This window comes from Bombina bombina, chromosome 2 (genome assembly GCF_027579735.1).
Source record: "Bombina bombina isolate aBomBom1 chromosome 2, aBomBom1.pri, whole genome shotgun sequence".
Lineage (NCBI taxonomy): Eukaryota > Metazoa > Chordata > Amphibia > Anura > Bombinatoridae > Bombina > Bombina bombina.
Window position 1 is genome coordinate 217,853,393 of NC_069500.1, and position 22,029 is coordinate 217,875,421.

The 22,029-nt window shown below is 35.9% G+C and overlaps 1 protein-coding gene across 1 annotated transcript in view; it reads right to left on the minus strand.

Annotated features, from left to right (window-relative positions):
- EDIL3 (EGF like repeats and discoidin domains 3) overlaps positions 1 to 16,279 on the minus strand; it is a 1,373,680-nt gene extending 1,357,401 nt beyond the window's left edge. The window contains exon 1 of the mRNA XM_053701474.1: positions 16,173 to 16,279. Coding sequence (XP_053557449.1) covers positions 16,173 to 16,242 — 70 coding nt within the window. The 5' untranslated portion in view covers positions 16,243 to 16,279. The remainder of the gene's footprint in view (positions 1 to 16,172) is intronic.
- Between the last annotated feature and the right edge of the window lie 5,750 nt (positions 16,280 to 22,029).

Below are 22,029 nucleotides of genomic sequence, written 5' to 3' on the forward strand. Positions count from 1 at the left end.
GATCATGTACCCCCCACTAACCAGCAAACAAAAGTGAATAGAGGGACTATACCCCCAGACTTCACATCATGGAGGGGGTGGGGAGTGGGGAAGGGAAATTAATGTATTATCTGCTGATGAGCAACAGGGGATCAAAGATAAAACCTATTTATAATGATTATATATGTTCCCTGCCCTCTGCAATTTATCAGCAATATACACTTACACAAAACAGGGGGTATTGGCACACATCCACTTGCAAATAAACAAACACCTAAATGCTGCAAAAATTGCCCACAAAATACACCTATGCTTTTCTATTACAATTAGGATCTTAGTCACACAATATGACCATATTCTGCTTGGCCAGTGAGCAACTTACAAGGTGTCCCAATGTTAACTGGTCCTAGCACTATTTTTCCTTTATGGACTAAATCATTCCTGCTTTTTCTCTTTATAATAGAAAGAGACTCCCTGGCTTTATATACAACTCTAATACAATATAATGAGTACACCTTCCACTTTGTGAAAATGTGCTCTTTACAGTCCTGGGTGCATAATAAGTATTTAACTCACTTTTACCCAAAATGCTACTCACCATTCTTTTAGTGTCATATCACAATATGTTTAAAATTCGGAAATTCAATGGTAAAGGATGTAATTAATAGCTGCATATTGATTCTTAGACACAATAGACTAGATTCATAGTTACAACCATGGCACTTAACTGCCCTATAAAAGAGGTTTTGTAAATGATTGTAGTTGTAAGATAAATGTTTTTACCACCCGTTTCCAAACTTTACCACCTCAATGGAAACTAGGCCTTAGTCGGCACTGAAATCTCTCATCTTGTCACCATTTGTCGGTATTTGAAAGATGACAAGGTTGTCCTGTTTTTTGTTTAATTTTATTTATTTATTTTTTTAAAATTTGGTGCATATATTAGTGTGGACTTTTTTTCCCCTCTTTTAAATTTGTTTTGTAAGGATTTGACAAGCATTTTTTTGTGATGCTGGTATCTTTGACAGTGAGAAGTTAACGGCTTGATTTCAGTGGAGCTGAACTAGCCACTTAATGCCCTGTCGAGGGACTGTTACAAAACTTTATGAATTTCGCAAGTTGTTACATGTTTTTCCAGAGAGATAAACGTTTCGCAAATGGGTTTTATTGACTAAGGACAAATAACTAAGCCCTAGATTAAGTTGCTTTTGGTTTTTCTGTAATTTTTTTCAATAGAGAAACCACATCTTATGGTAATTGAAAAGCTGGCATCTCCATGCCCTCTTGCTGCCCTTTTAGCTGCCTCAGTGCTTAGTAATGTCCATACATAATAAAATAAAAATGGGAAACACATAGCAAACACACAGGAGAGCAAAGCACAGTCTCTGTAATTCTCTTGTGTTAAATCAACCAAATGTTCTTCTGATAAGTAAAAGGAAAAAAAAATCAATAACTGTTTAAAATTCAGTTGTAATGCTAGTGCTTGTGTTCCTATTTAAAGGAAACATCATAACAACATTCTATTTGCACGAGCCTTGGAATCATTACTAAATTCTATTAATCTCAGAGCCCAGATTGCAGTTACATGATCTGAAAAGATCACATGACCTGCAACAGACATAGCTCAAAAATACAAAAGGCTTTTTTTCTAGTTATTAAAGACTGCTGGCATTTTTTAATCAAATTTATAACACAGTTATAATAATATACATTTTACCTCTGTTTTACCTTGTATCTATGCCTCTGCAAAGTGCCCCCTTATTTCAGTTCTTTTGACAGACATGCAGTTTAGCCTATCAGTGCTGGCTCCTAGGTAACTTCACATGTGTGAGCTCAATGTTATCTATATGACACACATGAACTAACATCCTCTAGTTGTGAAAAAATGTATTCAGATTTTGACAGTTTTTCACCACTGTCTCCCTGACTTTGTCTCCATGGCTGCTGTTACACGTCCCTTTAATTTCTTCTAGAATTCTCTGGTAACCATTTCCTCTGATGACTCCATTTTGTCTACCTGTAATCATCTTACTCTGTATAACTCTAATGCATCCTGCCCCCCCTCTAATTTACAAGTGTGAGTAACTCCTATCTAGACTTCTTGTAACCAGCTGCTCTGAATCAGTTCATTACACCCACTGCTATAATCAGCAGTCCACAGGCTCCCTTGAGCTTTGGCTCCTCTGCTTCAAAGTGGCGCTCTCTGTTACAAGTGACAGAGTTACTCACTGGAGTTAGAAACTGGAGGGCAAACTGCAGTCCAACCAACAGGTAAACTTACTAACTATACACCTGCACAATGCTCTCCATGTCTTTTCTGCTCTTCTCCTAAAACTCAATGCATATCTCTATAACAATAACAACCCCCCACACTATCCATATATCACCCTCCCTTATCTCACTCCCTATGATGTCCTCTCATGAACTACTCTGTCTCCTTAAAAACATTTCCCCATCTTACTCTCCTGGGTCTAACCATACACGCACTTACAAGTCTCAATCTCACTGCTACTACTGCTTGCTGCTGGTGACGTCTCTCCTAACCCTGGCCATGCCGCAATCATCACACTTTTACACTCTTGCTCAGTCTCCCACTGCAAAAACTCTATGTACCGCAATACTAACAATCTCATCTCCTTTAACACAAATCGCTTATCCCCTCTCTTTTCTTGCTTGTTCTGTCTATAACAAACTTACAACTGTTCATGACCTGTTTGTTTCCAACGCTTTCAACCTTTTAGCAATTACTGAAACCTGGCTACCTTCCTTGGAGACTGCTTCCATTGCTGCTCTCACACATGGTGGTCTTCACTTTAGCCACACACCTAGGCCAGGTGAGAGACTCGGTGGCGGTGTTGGCATCTTACTCTCCCTATCTCCATTTCCATCTCTCTCCTTTTTTCCCCAGTTAAGTCCACTGCATCCTCCTTTCTCCCCCCTCTCTCTCAGAGTGGAAGTTATCTAACGCCCCCCTGGACCAACCTCCCAAATCCTTGACAACTTTTCTGCCTGGCTTCTTCACTTTCTCTCTCTACAAATACACCTACTCTAATTCTGGGTGACTTCAACATCCCCATTGACAACCCATCTGCCCCTGCTGCCTCTAAACTTCTCTCACTCACTAACTCCTTCAGCCTCTCACAATCCACCCTATTCCCTACCCACCGCGATGGTCACTATTGATCTTGTATTCTCCAATCTTTGTTCTCTCTCTGATGTTGCCTGTTGCCCATTTCCCATCTCAGACCACCACCTGCTCACCTTTAATCTTAATACACAGGCTTAACCTAGTTCTCCTAACCTTATTCAAATATGCCTCCCCCAGACTTCCACAATATCCTGCCCTGACCTTGCTACAACCCACTATAACAATACTCTCTCCTCTGCACTTGACACTCTCGCTCCTCTCCAACTTCGCAAAGCTCCACGTCGCCAGCTTCAGCCCTGGCACTCCCAGCAAACATGCCACCTACAAAAATGCTCCTGCGCTGCTGAAAGTGCCTGGAGGAAATCCTGCTCTGAACTTGATTTCACGTACTATAAGTTCATTCTTTACTCTTACACCTTTGCCCTGCACTTAGCTAAGCAAACCTACTTCTCTTCTTTTATATCCACTTACGCCTCAAACCCTAAAAGACTCTTCTCCATTTTCAACTCTCTCCTCTACCCAACTTCACCACCCCCCTCATCTGCATTCATTGCTTAAGACCTGGCTGACTACTTTTTCAATAAACACTTACCATCCGAAGAAACATCCCAACACAAGCCTGCAATCTCCCAACCTTACTCCCAGTCACCCCCTCTGCCACCCTCCTCCCAACCACTGAGAGTGAAGTGGGTTCCCTATTGTCTTCCTCACACCTCACTACCTGCCCACTTGACCCTATTCCTTTACATCTAATACCTTCTCTGTTTCCCACCCTCACTCCAGCTCTTATTCACATATTCAACGTATCCCTTTCTGCCGGCTCATTCCCTTCAAACATGCAAAGGTCATCCTCATAAAACCCTCCCTTGACCCTAACTCTCCTGAAAACTACTGCCCCATATCACTGCTCCCGCTAGCTTCAAATATCCTTGAAAAACTAGTTTTCGATCGTCTAACCCACTTCCTGTCCTCCAACTCATTGCCGACCCCCTGCAATCTGGTTTCCGTCCTCAAAACTCAATTGAGACTGCCCTCACCAAGGTTACTAACAATCTCCTTTCTGCTAAAAGCACAGGCTACTACTCTATACTCATCTTACTTGACCTCTCTGCTGCCTTTGACACTGTTGACCATCCCCTTCTACAGACTCTCAGCTCTCTTGGGCTCTGTGACACTGCCCTCTCCTGGATACACTCTTATCTCTCTAACAGATCCTTCTCCGTCTCTTTTGCTGGTGACTCCTCCTCTCTTTTGCCTCTGTCTGTTGGAGTACATCAAGGCTCTGTCTTGGGTCCTCTACTCTTCTCTATTTACACTTTTTCACTGGGTAAACTTATCAACAGCTTTGGCTTCAATGATCACCTTTATGCTGATACACAGATCAACCTATTCACCCCTGCACTCTCTCCTTCTGTCAATTCTCAGATCAGCGACTACTTATCTGGCATTTCCTTCTCTATAGCCTCTCACCACCGAAAAATAAACATGTCCAAGACCAAACTACTTCTAATCCCCCCCCTCTATCTCTACTCCAGTTTCTCATTTTTATATCAACATTGGCGGCACCACTATCTCCCCAAGACCGCTGCCTTGGAGTCACACTTGACTCAAATCTGTCTTTCATTCTCCACATCCAATTGTATCTGCTGCACCTCTCTGTGAGTCCCTTCACTGGCACCCCATTCACAGCAGAGTTAAATTCAAAATTATCACCCTGACCTACAAAGCCCTCACCAATGCTGCCCCACCCTATCTGTCCTCACTCATCAACAAATATACTCCAGCCCGCCCCCTAAGATCCAACAATGACCTGCTTCTTTTGTCCTCTACCATTACCTCCTCTCATGCTAGACTACAGGACTTATCATGTGTGGCACCAACCCTCTGGAACGCACTCTCTCGAGCTGTCAGACTTTCCCCTAACCTCTCCTCCTTTAAACGTTCCCTAAAGACCTTATCACCCGACTCAGTAACAAAAGAATTTCACATACCTAACAGTTGCCCTCATCTATCTCCTCACTAATAACATTCTCACCTCTGCCGTCCCCACCTCCTGTTTCCTATCCTCCTACCCATCTAGATTGTAAATTCCCATAGGAACAGGGCCCTCAATTCCCCCTGTATTTGTCTGTAAAATTTTGTCTTTTATTGTATTGTTTTATTGTTGTACCTTATTTTGGACTTGACTGTCCCTTTAATTGTTGCACTGTTGCTTGTCTATACTTATGTGTTTAACCTCTGTGTTAAAAGCCAGCTCTGGTGGCAGCAATATACTGTTAATTTTAACCAATAGTTCAATACAAAACCGAGATTACTTGTGGGGGTTAAAAACAGAAATATTGGCAAGCAATAGTGCACTTTTATGTCCATTTGAAGGATTCAACACCTTCTGCGAGTAATAAACATGGGCCTGATGGTCTAAAGCTCTCTGGGGCTTGTAAGATTATTTAAGAAATCCCACCTGTACTATGAAGCCCCTTTCTTAATTCTCTAAATGCAGTTTTTATGTTGAGACCAGTGTGTCTCAAAGGGCTGTTAACTGCTTTTAAGTGAATACTTTATAATATGACTTTATAATGGTCTGCACAAATTCTATTCAATGGAAAATTTTAAATTCATATTGAAATTATGTATGAAAAAAATATTTAAGGTGCTCAATACAAAATCGTAAAAGAAACTATAATGCGCTTGCAAAAAAACACTTCAAAATTCATATTTAAAATACAAACCTTAAAAAATAATTTAGCAAAATGAGTTTAAATTTTAAAAGTGTGCTCCCTGCTAACTTATCTCTCCCTAGCAAAGTTTCCCTTTCAAGTGAGCTCAATTACTTTCTATGGGAAATATCTAACCAATCACAAGGGAAAACCCTTTTTTATCTTTTAGATAATTTCCCCTACACCAGGGTTGCCACCTCAGCCATGTTTTCCTGGACGTTTACGAGTTACACATGCTGTAGGGTGTGCAGGAAGGATCATTAATAGTGCTGTCCAGGATCACTATTCATGTGCTATCCAGGGCTGCAGCATGTGTAACTCATAAGCATCCAGGACAGGGGCAAAACTACAGAGGGTGCAGAGGTTGAAATTGCGACTGGGCCCCCAAGGGTGGGGTCCCAGCTTAATTTTTTTTTTTTTTTTTTTCACAATAAAAATGTTGACCTGCCACTGCCTGCACTGATATCATGTGAGTGTGACATGATGCTTCACTAGTGTCTCCGACTACAGGGGTTAGTGTTTCCGTTTTACCCATTGGTGTTTATGTGTGTATGTATGTGACTGTGTGTGTATTTATGCATGTATGTGTGTGTGTGTATGTTTGTGGAACCAGCAAATTACAGAACTTGTTACTACAGCATAGGGGGGGGGGCGGGGGTAAACAGTGTCCGTTTTATACAGTACGGGGGGGGCTGGACTATGTCACAGACTACTGTGGTCCCTTTATAATGTACTGGGGTGGGTAGGGTCAGGCCAGCCATCTCACCGGCAGATTACAGACTGTCACTGACTCACTATATACAGTACTGGTGGGTTAAACAGTGTAATTATATACAGTAATAGGGGGTCAGACAGTCTCACAGACTGTGGGCACAGGGTACCTCCTTTTGTAGACATGTAATCTGATTCACGTTTATTTTCTGTGTTAAATGTAAAAAAAAAAAAAAAAAATGATATGTATCAAATTCACTTCTTTTTTTGGGGGGTGGGGGGCCCTTCTTAGATTCTTGCACCTGGGCCCTGTGGTTTCTAGTTACGCCTCTGGTCCAGGAAAAAACATGGCCGAGGTGGCAACTCTAGCTACACCTGTGAGTGTCAACATGGTTTTTAAAATTTTGCTTAGTGAAGTTTTGATCATTGGGCCCCATCTTATTTTTGGTGTTTTGCCAATTAAAAAAAGGGACATGAAACCCAAATTTTAATCTTTCAAGATTCAGAAAGAGCAGGCAATTTTAAACAACTATCCAATTGACTTATATAATTTGCTTCATTCTCCTAAATTCATTTGTTGAAAATCATATCTAAATATGCTAAGTAGCTGCACATAGATTCGTCATGTTATTGACCCACCCATGTGCATTGCTATTTCTTCAACAAAGGATACCTAAAGAATGAAGCAAATTAGATAATAGAAGTAAATTGGAATGTTGTTTAAAATGGTATGCTCCATCTAAACCATGAAAGAAAGATTTTGGGTTTCATGTCCCTTTAATAAAAAGACTATGAATATTTACACGTTTTTTTTTCTGTGAGAATTTTAGGAACATCTGTCGTAGTTTGACTTAAAAAACACACACACAAACACCAGCAACTAACACTATTCAGTGGGCACTGCTTGCTAAAGAGCCATACTGCAATTTCATTGAATTAATCATGCAGTGAGCATTTAATGTTAATGATTATTGCCCAGTGTCAAAACTGTGAACCAAAACTATATAAAATACAGCCAGGTACATTCATGTGCCTCCTTCGACATAAATGTCTTAACTAGAATCCACCTGTTTATCAAATAACTCACAGCTAAAGCATCTCAATGAATTCTTACTCAAATTCTTCTCTGTAATAAACTTCACTTTCCTCCAGGGTGACCTTCAGCTAAAAATAGCTTATGTGGACCATATGAGGGGAAAATGTGTCTATTTGCACAAAAATCCTCATAACCCTGTAGCCATTAAAGTGATTTACTTCAGTGAAGCAAGGAGATCAAATTGCTCTATCTTTACAAGACCCTGTATTTTTATTTATTTATGTATGTTACAGGAATTGTTTCAAATTTGTAAAGTTTTTTTTTTTTTCCTTTACAGCTAAAGACAAAAGCTGTAGTGAATTACCCATTAATCAATCTTCTAAATTCAGTGACAGGTCTCTACAGCTTCCCAGGCCTCATAAGATTCATCAACAATTGTTATTTTTTGCTTCTCATTAACTAAAGATCACTTTGTTGTTTTGTTAATCAGATGCACAGAATAGCATATGATTCTCTACAGCTCTCTGCTCAAGTGAGATTATCAAAATTGTTCTTTCAGAACTACAAGGTTCTTCAAGTAATGTAGCAAAATTTGAATTTCTGGAAACTTTTGAAGGGTCAGATTATCTAAAGCGCAAGATAGTGTTTTGTAATATACTTTCAGTATCAAAATGCTTCTAGTAAAAAAAAATATATATATACTGTTTTTCAGTGGCATACGCACATATCCTGTGTAGGCCCATGCACCTGTATTAAAACACCATACCTCTCTCAGCGAGGCCTGCTTGACACAAATTAAGTCTTTAGAAACAATACACACTACCACTAGCTCTCTGAGTAGGCATGGTGTTTAAATACAGGTGCATGGGCCCTTACAGGATATGTGCATATGCCGCAGAAAAACAGTAATGACTTTTACTACAAGCATTTTTGCTAAGTATATTGCATAAATGCTTCTATTTCAAATTGTAATGTGTCCATGCACATTTCATTTTTGACCTTTCTATCCCTTTAACAGAATAATTTACATGAAACTTAAAAAAAAAAAATATAGGTTGAAATATACTTTTCATTTGTATTTGCTTCAAACTGAAAATCTGCATCAGTGCCAGGTGCTCCCCTGTTATCCTTACTCTCCCCTGCGAGATTCTCCATAGCAGACAGCCTCATTATTTTCTATGGGGAGCAGCTAACTTCTTTCTGGGACTTCCAGGTTTCTCACCTTTTCTTAGAATATTTAGTGTGTTCTGCACCTGTGAAGTCTGAAAATGATTTCACTCCAAGTTGAAGAGGTTTTGTTAGACATAAAAACTAGTGAAAAGCTGGCAAAACTGAAGAAATGCATATTTATAGTTGTGTGTACAAATCCAGTGTTACATATGTCCCCATGAACAATTGCACAGATAAAAGTTAGACAGCATTCTTCTTTACATAAGGTTAAGGTAATGGATAGAGACAGTCTTAAAGGTAATGTAAGCTTTTAAGAATGAGTGTCCGGTTTTTAAAAATACTATTAAAAACAGGGGCACTTTCATTGATGAAAGTTTACATTTCACCCGTTTTCTTAAAATAATTACCTTTTCTTCTTGAAGCCGCTCCAGCGCTTCACCAGCCCATCACAAGACTCTTCATACATCAGCAATGCCGATTCCGGCATTCTCCAATCACGACTTCCCCCCAGGGGAATCATTGCTTGAGGCAATGCCGTGATTGGAGGAAGCCGGTTTCGTCATTGCTGAGTAAGTTAACCAGGAAGAAGCATGCGGGGGCATTGTTTCAGAATGGCGATCTGGCGTTTCCGAAGAAAAAGGTAAGTATGTTTAAAATCCGGTGCAATGTCAATTTTCATGAATGAAAGTGCCCTTGTTTTTAATAGTTTATTTAAAAACCGGTCACTTTCACATGAAAATTGACATTTACTTTAAGTGAACTTGGTAGTAAACTAATAAAAAAAATTGGTCCTGTTAGATTTCAATCTCACTGAAATGGACTTGCAAGATTTTATTGTTGTCTAAAAAGGGCATGAAGGTAATCATGACAGTTTCATGATTCAAATATAGCATAAAATTTACTTTGTAACCTTTGCTAATGGCATTTAGGTAGGCTCTGAAGCATGCAGGGGTCTTAAGAGTTAAAGGGACAGTCTAGTCAAAATTAAACTTTCATTATTCAGATAGGGAATGCAATTTAAATCAACTTTTTAATTTACTTTTTTCATCAAATTTGCTTTTCTCTTGGTATTCTTAGTTTAAACTAAACCTAAGTAGGCTTGTATGCCAATTTCTAAGCCCTTGAGGGCTGCCACTTATCACATGCGTTTTAAATTGCTTTTCACAACAAGAGACTTGAAAGATCATGTGGGCCATATAGATAACACCGTGTTCAGGCATAGAAAGTTATTTAAGATTTAGCACAACACAATGCTAAATGCAAGTCAATGGATAAAATAGTCACAGTCATGTGATCAGGGGGCTATCAGAAGGTTCTTAGATACAAGGTAATCACAGAGGTAAAATATATATATTTTAATATAACTGTGTTGGTTACGCAAAACTGGGGAATGGGTAATAAAGGGGTTATCTATCTTTTAAAACAATACAAATTATATTGTAGACTGTCCCTTTAAGTAATCATACACTTTTTTTGTTGCATTGCTACATAGTACAAGACGTGCATGCTCCTTAAAGAAATTAGGTTTCAATTAAAGGGACACTAAACCCAAATTTTTTCTTTCGTGATTCAGATAGAGCATGCAATTTTAAGCAACTTTCTAATTTACTTCTATTATCAAATGTTCTTCATTCTCTTGTTATCTTTATTTGAAATACAAAAATGTAAGTTTAGATGCCGGCCCATTTTTGGTGAATAACCTGGGTTATTCTTGCTGATTGGTGGATATATTCAGCCACCAATAAAAAAAATGCTGTCCAGAGTTCTGAAAAAAAGAAGCTTACATGCCTTCTTTTTCAAATAAAGATAGCAAGTGAACAAAGAAAAATTGAGAATAGGAGTAAATTAGAAAGTTGCTTAAAATTGCATGCTCTATATGAATCAAGAAAGAAAAAAAATTGGGTTCAGTGTCCCTTTAAGGATACCAAGTGAAAGAAATTGGAATATATCTGAATCATGAAACTTTAATTTTATCATATCCCTATGAAGCCACTAGCCCTTTTTAAAACGTGTTATATTTAAAGTGCATCTCTATTATACTATTTAGAAAACGAAAGCTTGGAATATTATTGACGGTGCACACACACTTATTGATTTGTATCTTTTTTTAAAATCATAAATATCCCAAAGTACAACTATATTACTAAACTCTAATAAATATAGAGACTAGATCCTGAAGGAATTCAGCTAATATTTTAGAACAGAAGTGCATATAATATTAACTAAATAACAGTAAGAGACAGTAGTATGTGTTATTTATCAATCTACTTGAGAATAGTTGACAATAAATAGGAATAAACCAAACCTCTGTAGTATAGTGCCTTGTCATACTGCCTATCCAAAACGGACACAAGATTATTTCAAACAGTTGCTATTGCAAGATATCAGTATCCTACTTTATTTTTAAAATAAATTTAAGCTTTGCATTCAGATTTCAACCGCAAGGGAATAGATCTAAACCTCTAACATTTCAACAATGGAAAAATGTTTTAGTCTTGCCCATTATGTTGTGGTGTATGGAAATGTATCCATCTGAAGTCACCGTTTGGCCTATGACTTATTTTTGCCTTCTTAGGAAACAATAAAATGTTTGAAAATTCTAGATTTTGTGGTTGTCCAGCCATTAAAGATAAATCCTGAAAACGTCATCATAGTTCTTTGCAAGCTTTTCTTAAAAAAGTATATTGCCTATTTAGTTTGTATTACAATTAAAAATAATGTCATGTTCAGATAATTCCTATGAACAGATTGTCATTGTTTTCTTAAAGAAATCATGTATTTTTTGCATAAGAATGTCCAATTCCTAGCAAAGGGGTTAAACACAAAATACTCTTTGACAACACACACTGTGGGTCCCAAACAGGAACCTACTGGTCTTTGTTGGTAACATTTGACAGCTGCTTCTGATTGGCTGTGTTCTGCTCAAGAGCTACAATCCATGTGGTCTCAGAAGGGGGACTATCTATGTAACCATAAGTATTTTTGTTGTTAGAATGCCCCTTTAATTACTGAACTGATAATCTTGTATTTTCTAGAAATTAGAACAAGAATCATTCTGATTTTACAACTGCATATTGAACAGACAATTAGAATACTCCATTCAGCACCTGCAATACTAAAACATTTCCTTCTAAATCACCTGTCAGGAAAATTGAGATCATCTGCCTTGTTCCCTTATGTATATTTTAAAACAAGCAGATCCTGAAAGCCTTGGTAATTTGGAAAATAACATAGTTTGAAAGGGAAGATATTCAATTTTACAGCTGGTTGGTCAGACTATTGGCTTTGCAATGTAGTTAACAATCAGATATAATTTTCAAGTTTGTAGTCATGAACTCCAGTTAGGAAAATTGGACACTTACTTTCCAGTTATCAAGTAGTTTTTATGACTAATTTTTATAAAACAAAATTATGAAACACATTCCTTCTAGGCATAATATATTAAAATGACTGATTTTGCATTTAATAGCACATTATTAATAATGTAAATACTACTTTAAAAGGAAATAATGTTAGCTCATAATAATGAATATTTTATAATAAAATAATATATTTTGTGAAATACTTAAACCGGCTTCAACTCTGGACAGAAAAGAGAATTACAGAATGTCTGGCAAGTCAGTATGTAATATAAATTAAATCTGTCATCTAGACCTTATCAGGATATATATTTGCTTAAAGAATAAAGACACACTAATATAGAATTCATGACAGAATGTATAACATTGCATGCTAGCTGCATCTGTGTAAAATGTTATTGGATTTTTAGAGTATCCCAACACTTATGAATTATTTAAGAGCTAATAAGATATTCAGTTTGATCACTGATCTATTGGTTTCATTTTAAAATAAAAATGATTATTAAGTAGCTAAGATTAGTTTAGCTCACTATAAAGAAAGAGAATCTTGGAAGAAAAAAACATTATATACTTTTTTACTACTGTAAGCTAAACAAATACTGCTCTGGCTGTAAACAAGTTTACAATACTAGCAAATTATATATATATATATATATATATATATATATATATATATATATATATATATATATATATATATATATATATATATATATAAACAAAACAGCTGCATATAAAGGAATCGTTTGTATGTTAATGAATACCATTTTTCTGTTCCAATCTATGAAGTTGCCTTTGTATTTAAATAGTGTAACATCACTAAAATAACATCTGTCTGAATATGCTGTAATTAAACTACCAGATGCCATTGTATAATATGAAAGTAAGAACAAAAACAAAAAAAGTAATTTGTTTTTTCCTTAGGTCACTTGCTTGAAGAAGTCTCATCCATTTTGTAAAATGATGACAGTATTTTTTTTTTTTTTTTTTTTTCGCTCAACAATCTGCTTGGAATTACTGCAGATGATATATAGCTATATTCTCAAATATGTAAGTGCATGAAAATGTGTAAAAGAAAGTTCTCTTTAAATACATTCCATAAATTTGTGGTAGCACAACTATAATATAATTTACAGGATGATATGAACTTAGAGAGGTATTGTGGCTTCGTTTTAACTTTTTAGTGCATTTCCTTTCCTGTACAGACAAGTTCATCTAAACCAATAAAGCTGTAGCAGTTTTTCTAATAAATCAGTCAGCATTAGTAAGATATTCATAAATAATACTCCAGTATTTTTTTTAAACAGCTGGTACTTAAAAGGGACTGTAAAGTCAAAATGAAATGTTTATGATTCATATAGTGAAGTCAATTTTAAACAACTTTCAATTTTACTTATATAATCAAATTTGCTTTGTGTTCTGGGAATACTTTGTTGAAGATCAAACGTAAGTAGGCTGCTAGGAGTTTAGGAAGGTGCATGTACCTTTAGGGCATCGTATGACAGCAGTGTTTGCAACTATGTATCACATTGCTATTACATTGTTGCAAACACTGCTGCCAGAGGCTACCAACATGCACCTGCCTGAGCTCACCTAGGTTTACTCTTAAAGGGACACTGAACCCAATTTTTTTCTCTTGTGATTCAGATAGAGAATGCAATTTTAAGCAACTTTCTAATTTACTCCTATTATCAATTTTTCTTCGTTCTCTTTATTCTCTTCGTTCTACATTATTTGAAATAAAAGCCATCTAAGCTTTTTTGGGTTAAGACTCTGGACAGCACTTTTTGATTGGTGGATGGATTTTTTCCACCAATCAGCGAGGACAACCCAGGTTGTTCACCAAAATGGGCCGGCATCTAAACTTAGATTCTTGCATTTCAAATAAAGATACCAAGAAAATAAAGAAAATTTGATAATAGGAGTAAATTAGAAAGTTGCTTAAAAATCCGTGCTCTATCTGAATCACAAAAGAAAAAAAATTGGGTTCAGTGTCCCTTTAAGCATAGGATCGCAAAATTGAGAATAGAAGTAAATCAAGAAGTTGATTAAAATGTCATAGTCTATCCATTTAAAGGGATATGAAACCCAAATTTTGTCCCAGGTTCTGAACCAAAAATGGGCCGACTTCTAAGCTTAGATTCCTACTTTTCAAACAAAGATACCAAGAGAAAGAAGAAAAATGAATAGGAGTAAATAAGAAAGTTGCTTAAAATTGTAGGCTCTATCTGAATCATAAAAGAAAAAAACATTTGGGTTTCATATCCCTTTACGCTTAATTTTGACTTTTCTGTCCCTTTATTATTTTTATGCAAAAAAAATAAAATGATATTTAAAGTATTCTTTCATATACATGATAAAAAAAATGCTTGAGTATGATGCTAAACAGGAAAGAGGAGCTGATCTGAAACAACTATAGCTGAGCAGGTTTGTAGATAATTATTTAGTATTTCTTGGTTGACCTGAAGAGTGTGTCTGCAGCCAGTTCTTTTCTTCTAATTGTGGGTGCTCTCATGACCCAAAAATAGAGCACTACAGGTGCTGTAGAGGTAGAGTGGAGATGTCTGGAGACCACTGTGGGTGGAGGGAAGAGCATTTACTTCCTCTTACAAGATCTACTGTAAGTGCAGGGACGATCAATACCCAGAACAACACCGGAAAATATTTATCTTAAGAGAAATCATTCGCTCAGCCCAAGTGCTTATTAAAGCTAGCCAAAATGCAATTTGAGTTTTGTGATAATCTATAATGTAATGACAAGAGTGCAGCTGATTTGCAGATTGATTCTTTTCCCTTACTAGATAAATCTATGCAGCAGTGTATAGCTTAATATACAACACAGGCAAAGTATTCCTTCTAAAGTTCTCCTCTTAATGATATGTGCCTTGCAGCCAGATACAGATGTTCAGAATAAAAAATGGTAATCGAAGCAATTGTTTTACATTATAAGAAAAAAAGCAAGGCTCTGTATAGGGAGACGTGGGATTTATTATTATGGATGCGGTCACTCCCATTGTGATATTTATATTAATTTAGAAGATCAAATCAGTGCTGCTCACACAATTTAAAGCCCCAAAGGCTTCATTATCTTTCAGGCAGTGAAAATGAACTACACAGTCTGGCAAACACTGATCTCACAGATCTCATCCTCATATTCACTCCTGCAAACCATGACAAATTGTCTGTATGTAACTAAACCTTTTACCCTCTAACAAGACAAGTTAGGGACCGATTACAGGCTTAGGTACCCTTTTATTACTGAATAGTATTAACATAAAAATGCATTTTTTACATCTAGATAGCTCTAAATCCAGATGGCAACTAAAACATCACATAGTAAAATCGAATGCTTCCTATATACATGCAAGTTACTTAAAATGTTGAATGCAGATTAAGTCTGTCTAATTAATGAAAGCTTTTTGTCATGTTTTTATACCACAATATTTTTGATAATTATGCTTCTTTGAATGCAATCATGATATCAATAACTTTTAACTAATGCATTATCCACAAACATTGATCAGAATTGGCTCCCATACACATGCAGTAAAATTACAACAGAACCAGAATGACCCCACAGATTCTTCTCATTAGAATGTAGAAAGCTGTGAGGACCCAAACCTGCCTGCAACTTGCTTCATTGCAATAGAAATTAGTCAGGAGGATTAGGGCAGCCCTGCGGATATTTAAATCCTCCTAACTACAGATAGGGATTACAATTTAGATCTCTCTCGCTCTGTCATCTAATTAAGAGCAGTTGCTAAACAGAACAGGTCTGCAGATGGCACAGCAAGTAATCCCACTTCGGGATCACGCTTTAGCAACCTGTATTTTTCCTTGAGTTCAAAGAACATCACGTCATTTCCCTCCTGATCATAATTTCCAGCAACTGCATAACCCCTATTCCCAGCATCACACTTTATTGATGACTTTTCCTCCTACTTTATATAGTCAGTATTTACTAATAAATCAAACCATATGTATTTAAGTTAACATCCTCTGTATTATTTTCATCAGCAAATGGGGTTAAAGTAGGTTCATTCTTCACTTACCTTTAGCTAGCAGTGGGACCCAGAAGATGACACATATGAGGAGGGGGGCAATCCCCTTCAGGATAATCATTTCTATAGTTTATTTCTCAACAAAATGAAAATACCAGGCTGTAAAATCCTTGTAAGAAGCCAAAAGTCTTATCCTTTTTTTATGATGATTTTATTTTGGTTTTGTTGCCTGCTGGTTATTCCTCTAGAAGATGCAGTCTTTATGATTAGAGAAGAACAGCTTAGCACAAGAGTTGGAAGTCAATCACCGCCAGTGCTCTGAAATCAAGAGAGATGTTTCTGTATCCCCAGCGCCTCCTGTATTCCTCTCTCTCTTGAACCAGTATTCTGCTCCAAACCCCGCCCCTGCATCTCTCACTGATTCTGTCCCCTTTGTTCATTTAAGGTGGATTAGTCGCTGATGCTGTTCATATAATGAAAACAATAAGCCAATTTTGCTGTAGTGTTGCAGAAAGTTAAACCAGGAATTTCTATTCAGGAATTCCCAACTAAATATAAATTGACTCTGAAATTGTATATTTATAATTGATTGAAACGATTTGAAAATAAAAATAATAAACCATTACGGAGGAGTATATCAACTCATACCATGTATCACTTTTATTTTATAGCATAGTGCAAAGACTTGAACTTTTCAAATAGGTGTAAATTAGAGGTTAACATGTAACCCTCATTTTCACTTTAATTTCTTCTTGCTTCAGTTTCTCTATACTTTATTTTTACAGTTTGTCCTGCAGTGAAACTTGCATTTCCCTGCATACTATTTTATACTGCATTTTTCTCAGTGAGGGCCTGATGATTTAATGCTCTATGCTCCTGCTAGATTTGCTAATAAGTCTCATCAATACTGAAAAGCCTCACAAAACATTTAAAGGGACATTTCACCATTTAGGTAGACCATACAATTTTAAACAACTTTCCAGTTTACTTCTTTAATCAAATTTGCTTCTTGGTATCATTTGTTGAAGGAGCAGCAATGCACTACTAGTTTCTAACTAAACACATAGGTGAGCCAATGACAATCGGTAGATATGCAGCCTCCAATCAGCAGCTAGCACCAGGTTATTTGCTGCTGCAGAGCTTTCTTAGATAAACCCTTCAACAAAGGATAACAAAAAAAGGAAGCAAATTAAATAACAGAAGTTTAATAGAAAATTGTTTAACCCCTTAGGGACCACAGCACTTTTCCATTTCTGAGCGTTTGGGACCAGGGCTATCTTTAAATTTTTGTGGTGTTTGTGTTTAGCTGTAATTTTCCTCTTACTCATTTACTATACCCACACATATTATATACAATTTTTCTCACCATTAAATGGACTTTCTAAAGATACCATTATTTTCATCAAGCTCGCAGTAGCAATAACCAGGTAGTTATTTATTGTGAGGCCGCAAATGGGCGAATTTGCCGTTTGTGGGCATGCAATAAATTAGGGCTCCACTGACCCAAAATGTTTAATTATGCATAGTAAAAGCATTCATGTGTGCTAATCGAACCGCGTTAAGATCTAAATTGAGAAATGCGATGCCCAAAACACATACTTTACATTCCTATGTTCTTCACATAGAAAATACTGTACTTTTTATTATGAAATATATATTTGTATGCACGAGCATGAGCGATAATTACCGCTCCACTTGTAATCTGTCCCTTAGTTGTCAAAAAAGCCTTCTCACAAGCTTGATTGGGTAATCACCGATAATAACCTTTCCATCTCAATCCTGATTGTTTAGTCTCTTAACTAGTCAGGGTTGCTTTAAAATGGAGGGAGAAACATTAGATTAGGCACAGATGTTGAGGAAGAAGACCCTGATGTTTATGCATGGGGATAGACTGTGGAAACAAGGGTTAATCTTTTTTTTTTGAGAGATCTACAGTTGGAAAGAAGCTTTTAGATATTTGGGGTCCCTTTAAGCTTTGGGGTAACTTGGGCGTAGAGAATTTGTTTGATTTTGGGGTTGTGTGTTAATTATACTTTATAGAAAAAACACTAACTTTCAGTTATCAAACAGTGAAAAACAATTCCAGAATTCTTTTTTATTGAAATTACATTTGTAGACTAAAAAGTTGTAGCTGCCGTTATGCAATATCTGATTGTAAATTATACTTAAGGGAAACTATATCAAACTACAGATGAACAAGTTCTAGCACCTGTCCTCCATTGCCACTTCTTATGCAGCTATTCTCAGCAACATTTGGGATTGCACAAGTACTGTCACATGCAATCTTGTCCCTGATTTTGTGCAATCAATCATTTGAGAGCAGGACCTGTCAGTCATCCTGGAAGAATATATTAAGGGGGATTTATCTCCACCACTTGCACTGCAATGTGTCAGAAGCTGCAAAATGCAGCTTGATTAATGATCTATTTAGGATATAAAAGTTGTGTTTAAAATGCACTGCAGTAAATCTTGAATTTGTGTACATGGCTTACTGTTATATCAACAACAGTTCATGTGCTTGGTTAAAGGGACGTACACATATTTTTTTTATTTATATATAGTATAGATCAACAACTAAATACTACATTCCAAAAGGTCTAGATTTTTTTAGGAGCATTTTCTTGCTATTTTTTTATTTTTTTGCAACCCTTCTCAATGCCTCTTTTCTCCCCTGCTAAGAATAATTAGGAACAGACATACGAGTGAACTTTTGTCAATCTACAATCACTGTGTAGAATGTATCATGGTTGAGCTTTTGAATTGTAGGAAAAGGGGAGAAATAAATAATGAAAGCACAGTGCAATGATTATTTTATTACACAAAATGTATGTTATTATTAGAAATTAAAAATGTTTCATGTCTCTATCACTATCATTTGAACAGAATTTTGATTGGCAAATACATGCAAATTGCTTCTTGCTCCACATTTCTGTTCACCAATTGGAAACTCATCCATCCTCCATCATAATTGTGTCCTGGTTTCTCTATTAGACACATCGGACGTCCAAAATACATACAAAGAAATACTAGTCCCTTCCCAAACAATACACGCATTAAAGTAATGCATTAACTTTTGTCTTGATAAAGCCACTATGCTATATGAGAAATATTGCTAGAGTATATTTTCCTTATAACAGATAGGATTACTGGGTTTACTGGTAAATAGAGGTTCTACAGGGGACTACACCTGTAGGCTTTGAAGAGGACAGGACAAAACATCTTCAGAAGGAAGCACCATCAGTATGTATGCTACTAAACACCCCTCAGTCACATGACTGGTTTAAGACCAAACGTTTACCTAAATTCCAATATGCATGGATGTCCATCCTATAGTTATCAAATGGGTTGCCACTAAACAATGGTTTAACAAATGCATAATAAAAATATAACGCATAAACACTAATTCTTAGTCAAATGAGTAGTAAAATTATTTCTGACAAATTTGAAGTTAGTTCCATTTTTCTTCCCTCTGTATCATGATGTGACGGCCATCAGCCAATCATAAAATGCATATACATTTAGACTGTGAATTCTTGCACATCCTCAGTAGGAACTGGTGCCATAGAAAGTGTGCATATAAAAAGAATGAAAACATTGTAGTAATGGAAAGTGAATTGGATAGTTGTTTAAAATTGCACGCTCTATCTGAATACTGAAAATGTATTTTTTAGTGTTCCTTTCACCTTATTGTTATAAAATGCATATGGCCTGAAAAATCATCTCCTATACGTTTCGATCAATGGGACAATGCTGCACCACTATTCCAATCAATCAGTAAACTATTTTTCAACTTTTCTCTAAATTTCATTACTTCTCAAATTTTACAGCTTGACCTCTGTAAAACAATTTTTATATTATTTTAAGTATCCAAAAATGCTTTTCCAAACTTTTCCAGATATTGTAGGATTGTTTACAGGTTAGGAACTTTGCCTGCTGTCCCATTGTCCAACCCTCCTGACTTAGTTCCTCCCACAAAACACCAGTGGGTCATAGCTCACAAATTCCCCTCATCTCCATGTCCTGGGAAGCCTCTGGGAATTGTTGAGATGTTTTTGTGCATCTTCAGTTCACATGTAAAGAAACTAGATAATTTTTGTGTAATTAAAAATTAAACTTAAAAGTTCAAATCACATCTTTAAACTTGCACTCAAATTAAATAAAATCATTTAAATAATTATTTCTGATTGCAAATACATGATTGGAAGTATAAACATATTAATTAAAAAATAATAAAAATAATATGAAATAATTAATTGCACATTTCACAAATTAATGTTATAATAGTAAGAAGAAAAAAAACCCGTCAAAATATACTAGGTAGTCTTCAGTATCCAATTCATAATGTATGACTTTCATTTTAGTATATCTTTCACATCTGTGATAATCTGAAACATCTTAAAAGAAGAACCTGCAGGAAAGTCATGGTTTTTAAAGGTTTTCATTTGCTTTTGTTTTTCTGTATTACTGATGTTTAACAATTCACAACTGAAATATCAGATTTTGGTTTGTTTTTTTCAAATGTTTTTTAATGTTTTACTGAATGATCATATATATGTGTTTGTATGTGTGTGTGTGTACATGTGTGTGTTTGTATATATGTGTGTGTTTGTATATGTGTGTATATATGTGTGTCTGTGTGTTTGTATATATGTGTGTGTTTGTACATGTGTGTATATATGTGTGTCTGTGTGTTTGTATATGTGTGTGTTTGTGTATATATATGTGTGTGTTTGTATATGTGTGTATATATGTGTGTCTGTGTGTTTGTATATGTGTGTATATATGTGTGTGTTTGTATATGTGTGTATATATGTGTGTCTGTGTGTTTGTATATGTGTGTGTTTGTATATGTGTATATATATGTGTGTCTGTGTGTTTGTATATGTGTGTGTTTGTATATGTGTATATATATGTGTGTGTTTGTATATGTGTGTATATATGTGTGTCTGTGTGTTTGTATATGTGTGTGTTTGTATATGTGTATATATATGTGTGTGTTTGTATATGTGTGTATATATGTGTGTCTGTGTGTTTGTATATGTGTGTGTTTGTATATGTGTGTATATATGTGTGTCTGTGTGTTTGTATATGTGTGTGTTTGTATATGTGTATATATATGTGTGTGTTTGTATATGTGTGTATATATGTGTGTCTGTGTGTTTGTATATGTGTGTATATATGTGTGTGTTTGTATATGTGTGTATATATGTGTGTCTGTGTGTTTGTATATATGTGTGTGTTTGTATATGTGTGTATATATGTGTGTCTGTGTGTTTGTATATGTGTGTGTGCGCACATATGTATTGTTTGCTACAGAAAGTATAAATAGGGTTTATCATTACAAAATAATTTATAGCACCACAAAACATACGCAAAACAGTATTAGAGGCAAGGGAAAAGACATGGATAATCTGAGATAGAGAGACCTGTAAAAAAGAAGGGGAGAAGCACCAATTGGGAACTGATACAAGGTAAAAAATAAAGGAGGAATGGGATTTAAAGGGACAGTAAACACCTTGAGATTTTTATATCACGATTACAGCTGAGGATTTTCTAATACACAGAACCTGAAATGCACCCAAATTACCCCTCAAGGCGAACCTTGCTACATCTATTTCCTTAATTGGTTTTAACTGATAACAAGTGCAAAACAATGCACTTAATATGACGGCACATAGATTCTAATACAATGATGTATCTGTTATAAAGCAGCATCTCCTGACTAACCAGGCAGATGGCTCTTTGAAGGAAAAACAATAAACACTAAACTAAAAAACAAAACAAATATTCATTGGTTTAGATCCTTATTTCTCGCTTGTTCTGGTTTTGATGCAATGAATCCCTCTATAGTAACTGGGGGTCAAGAGGTCAAGAACATAGCAATACAGTAGCAACAACAGAATCTATT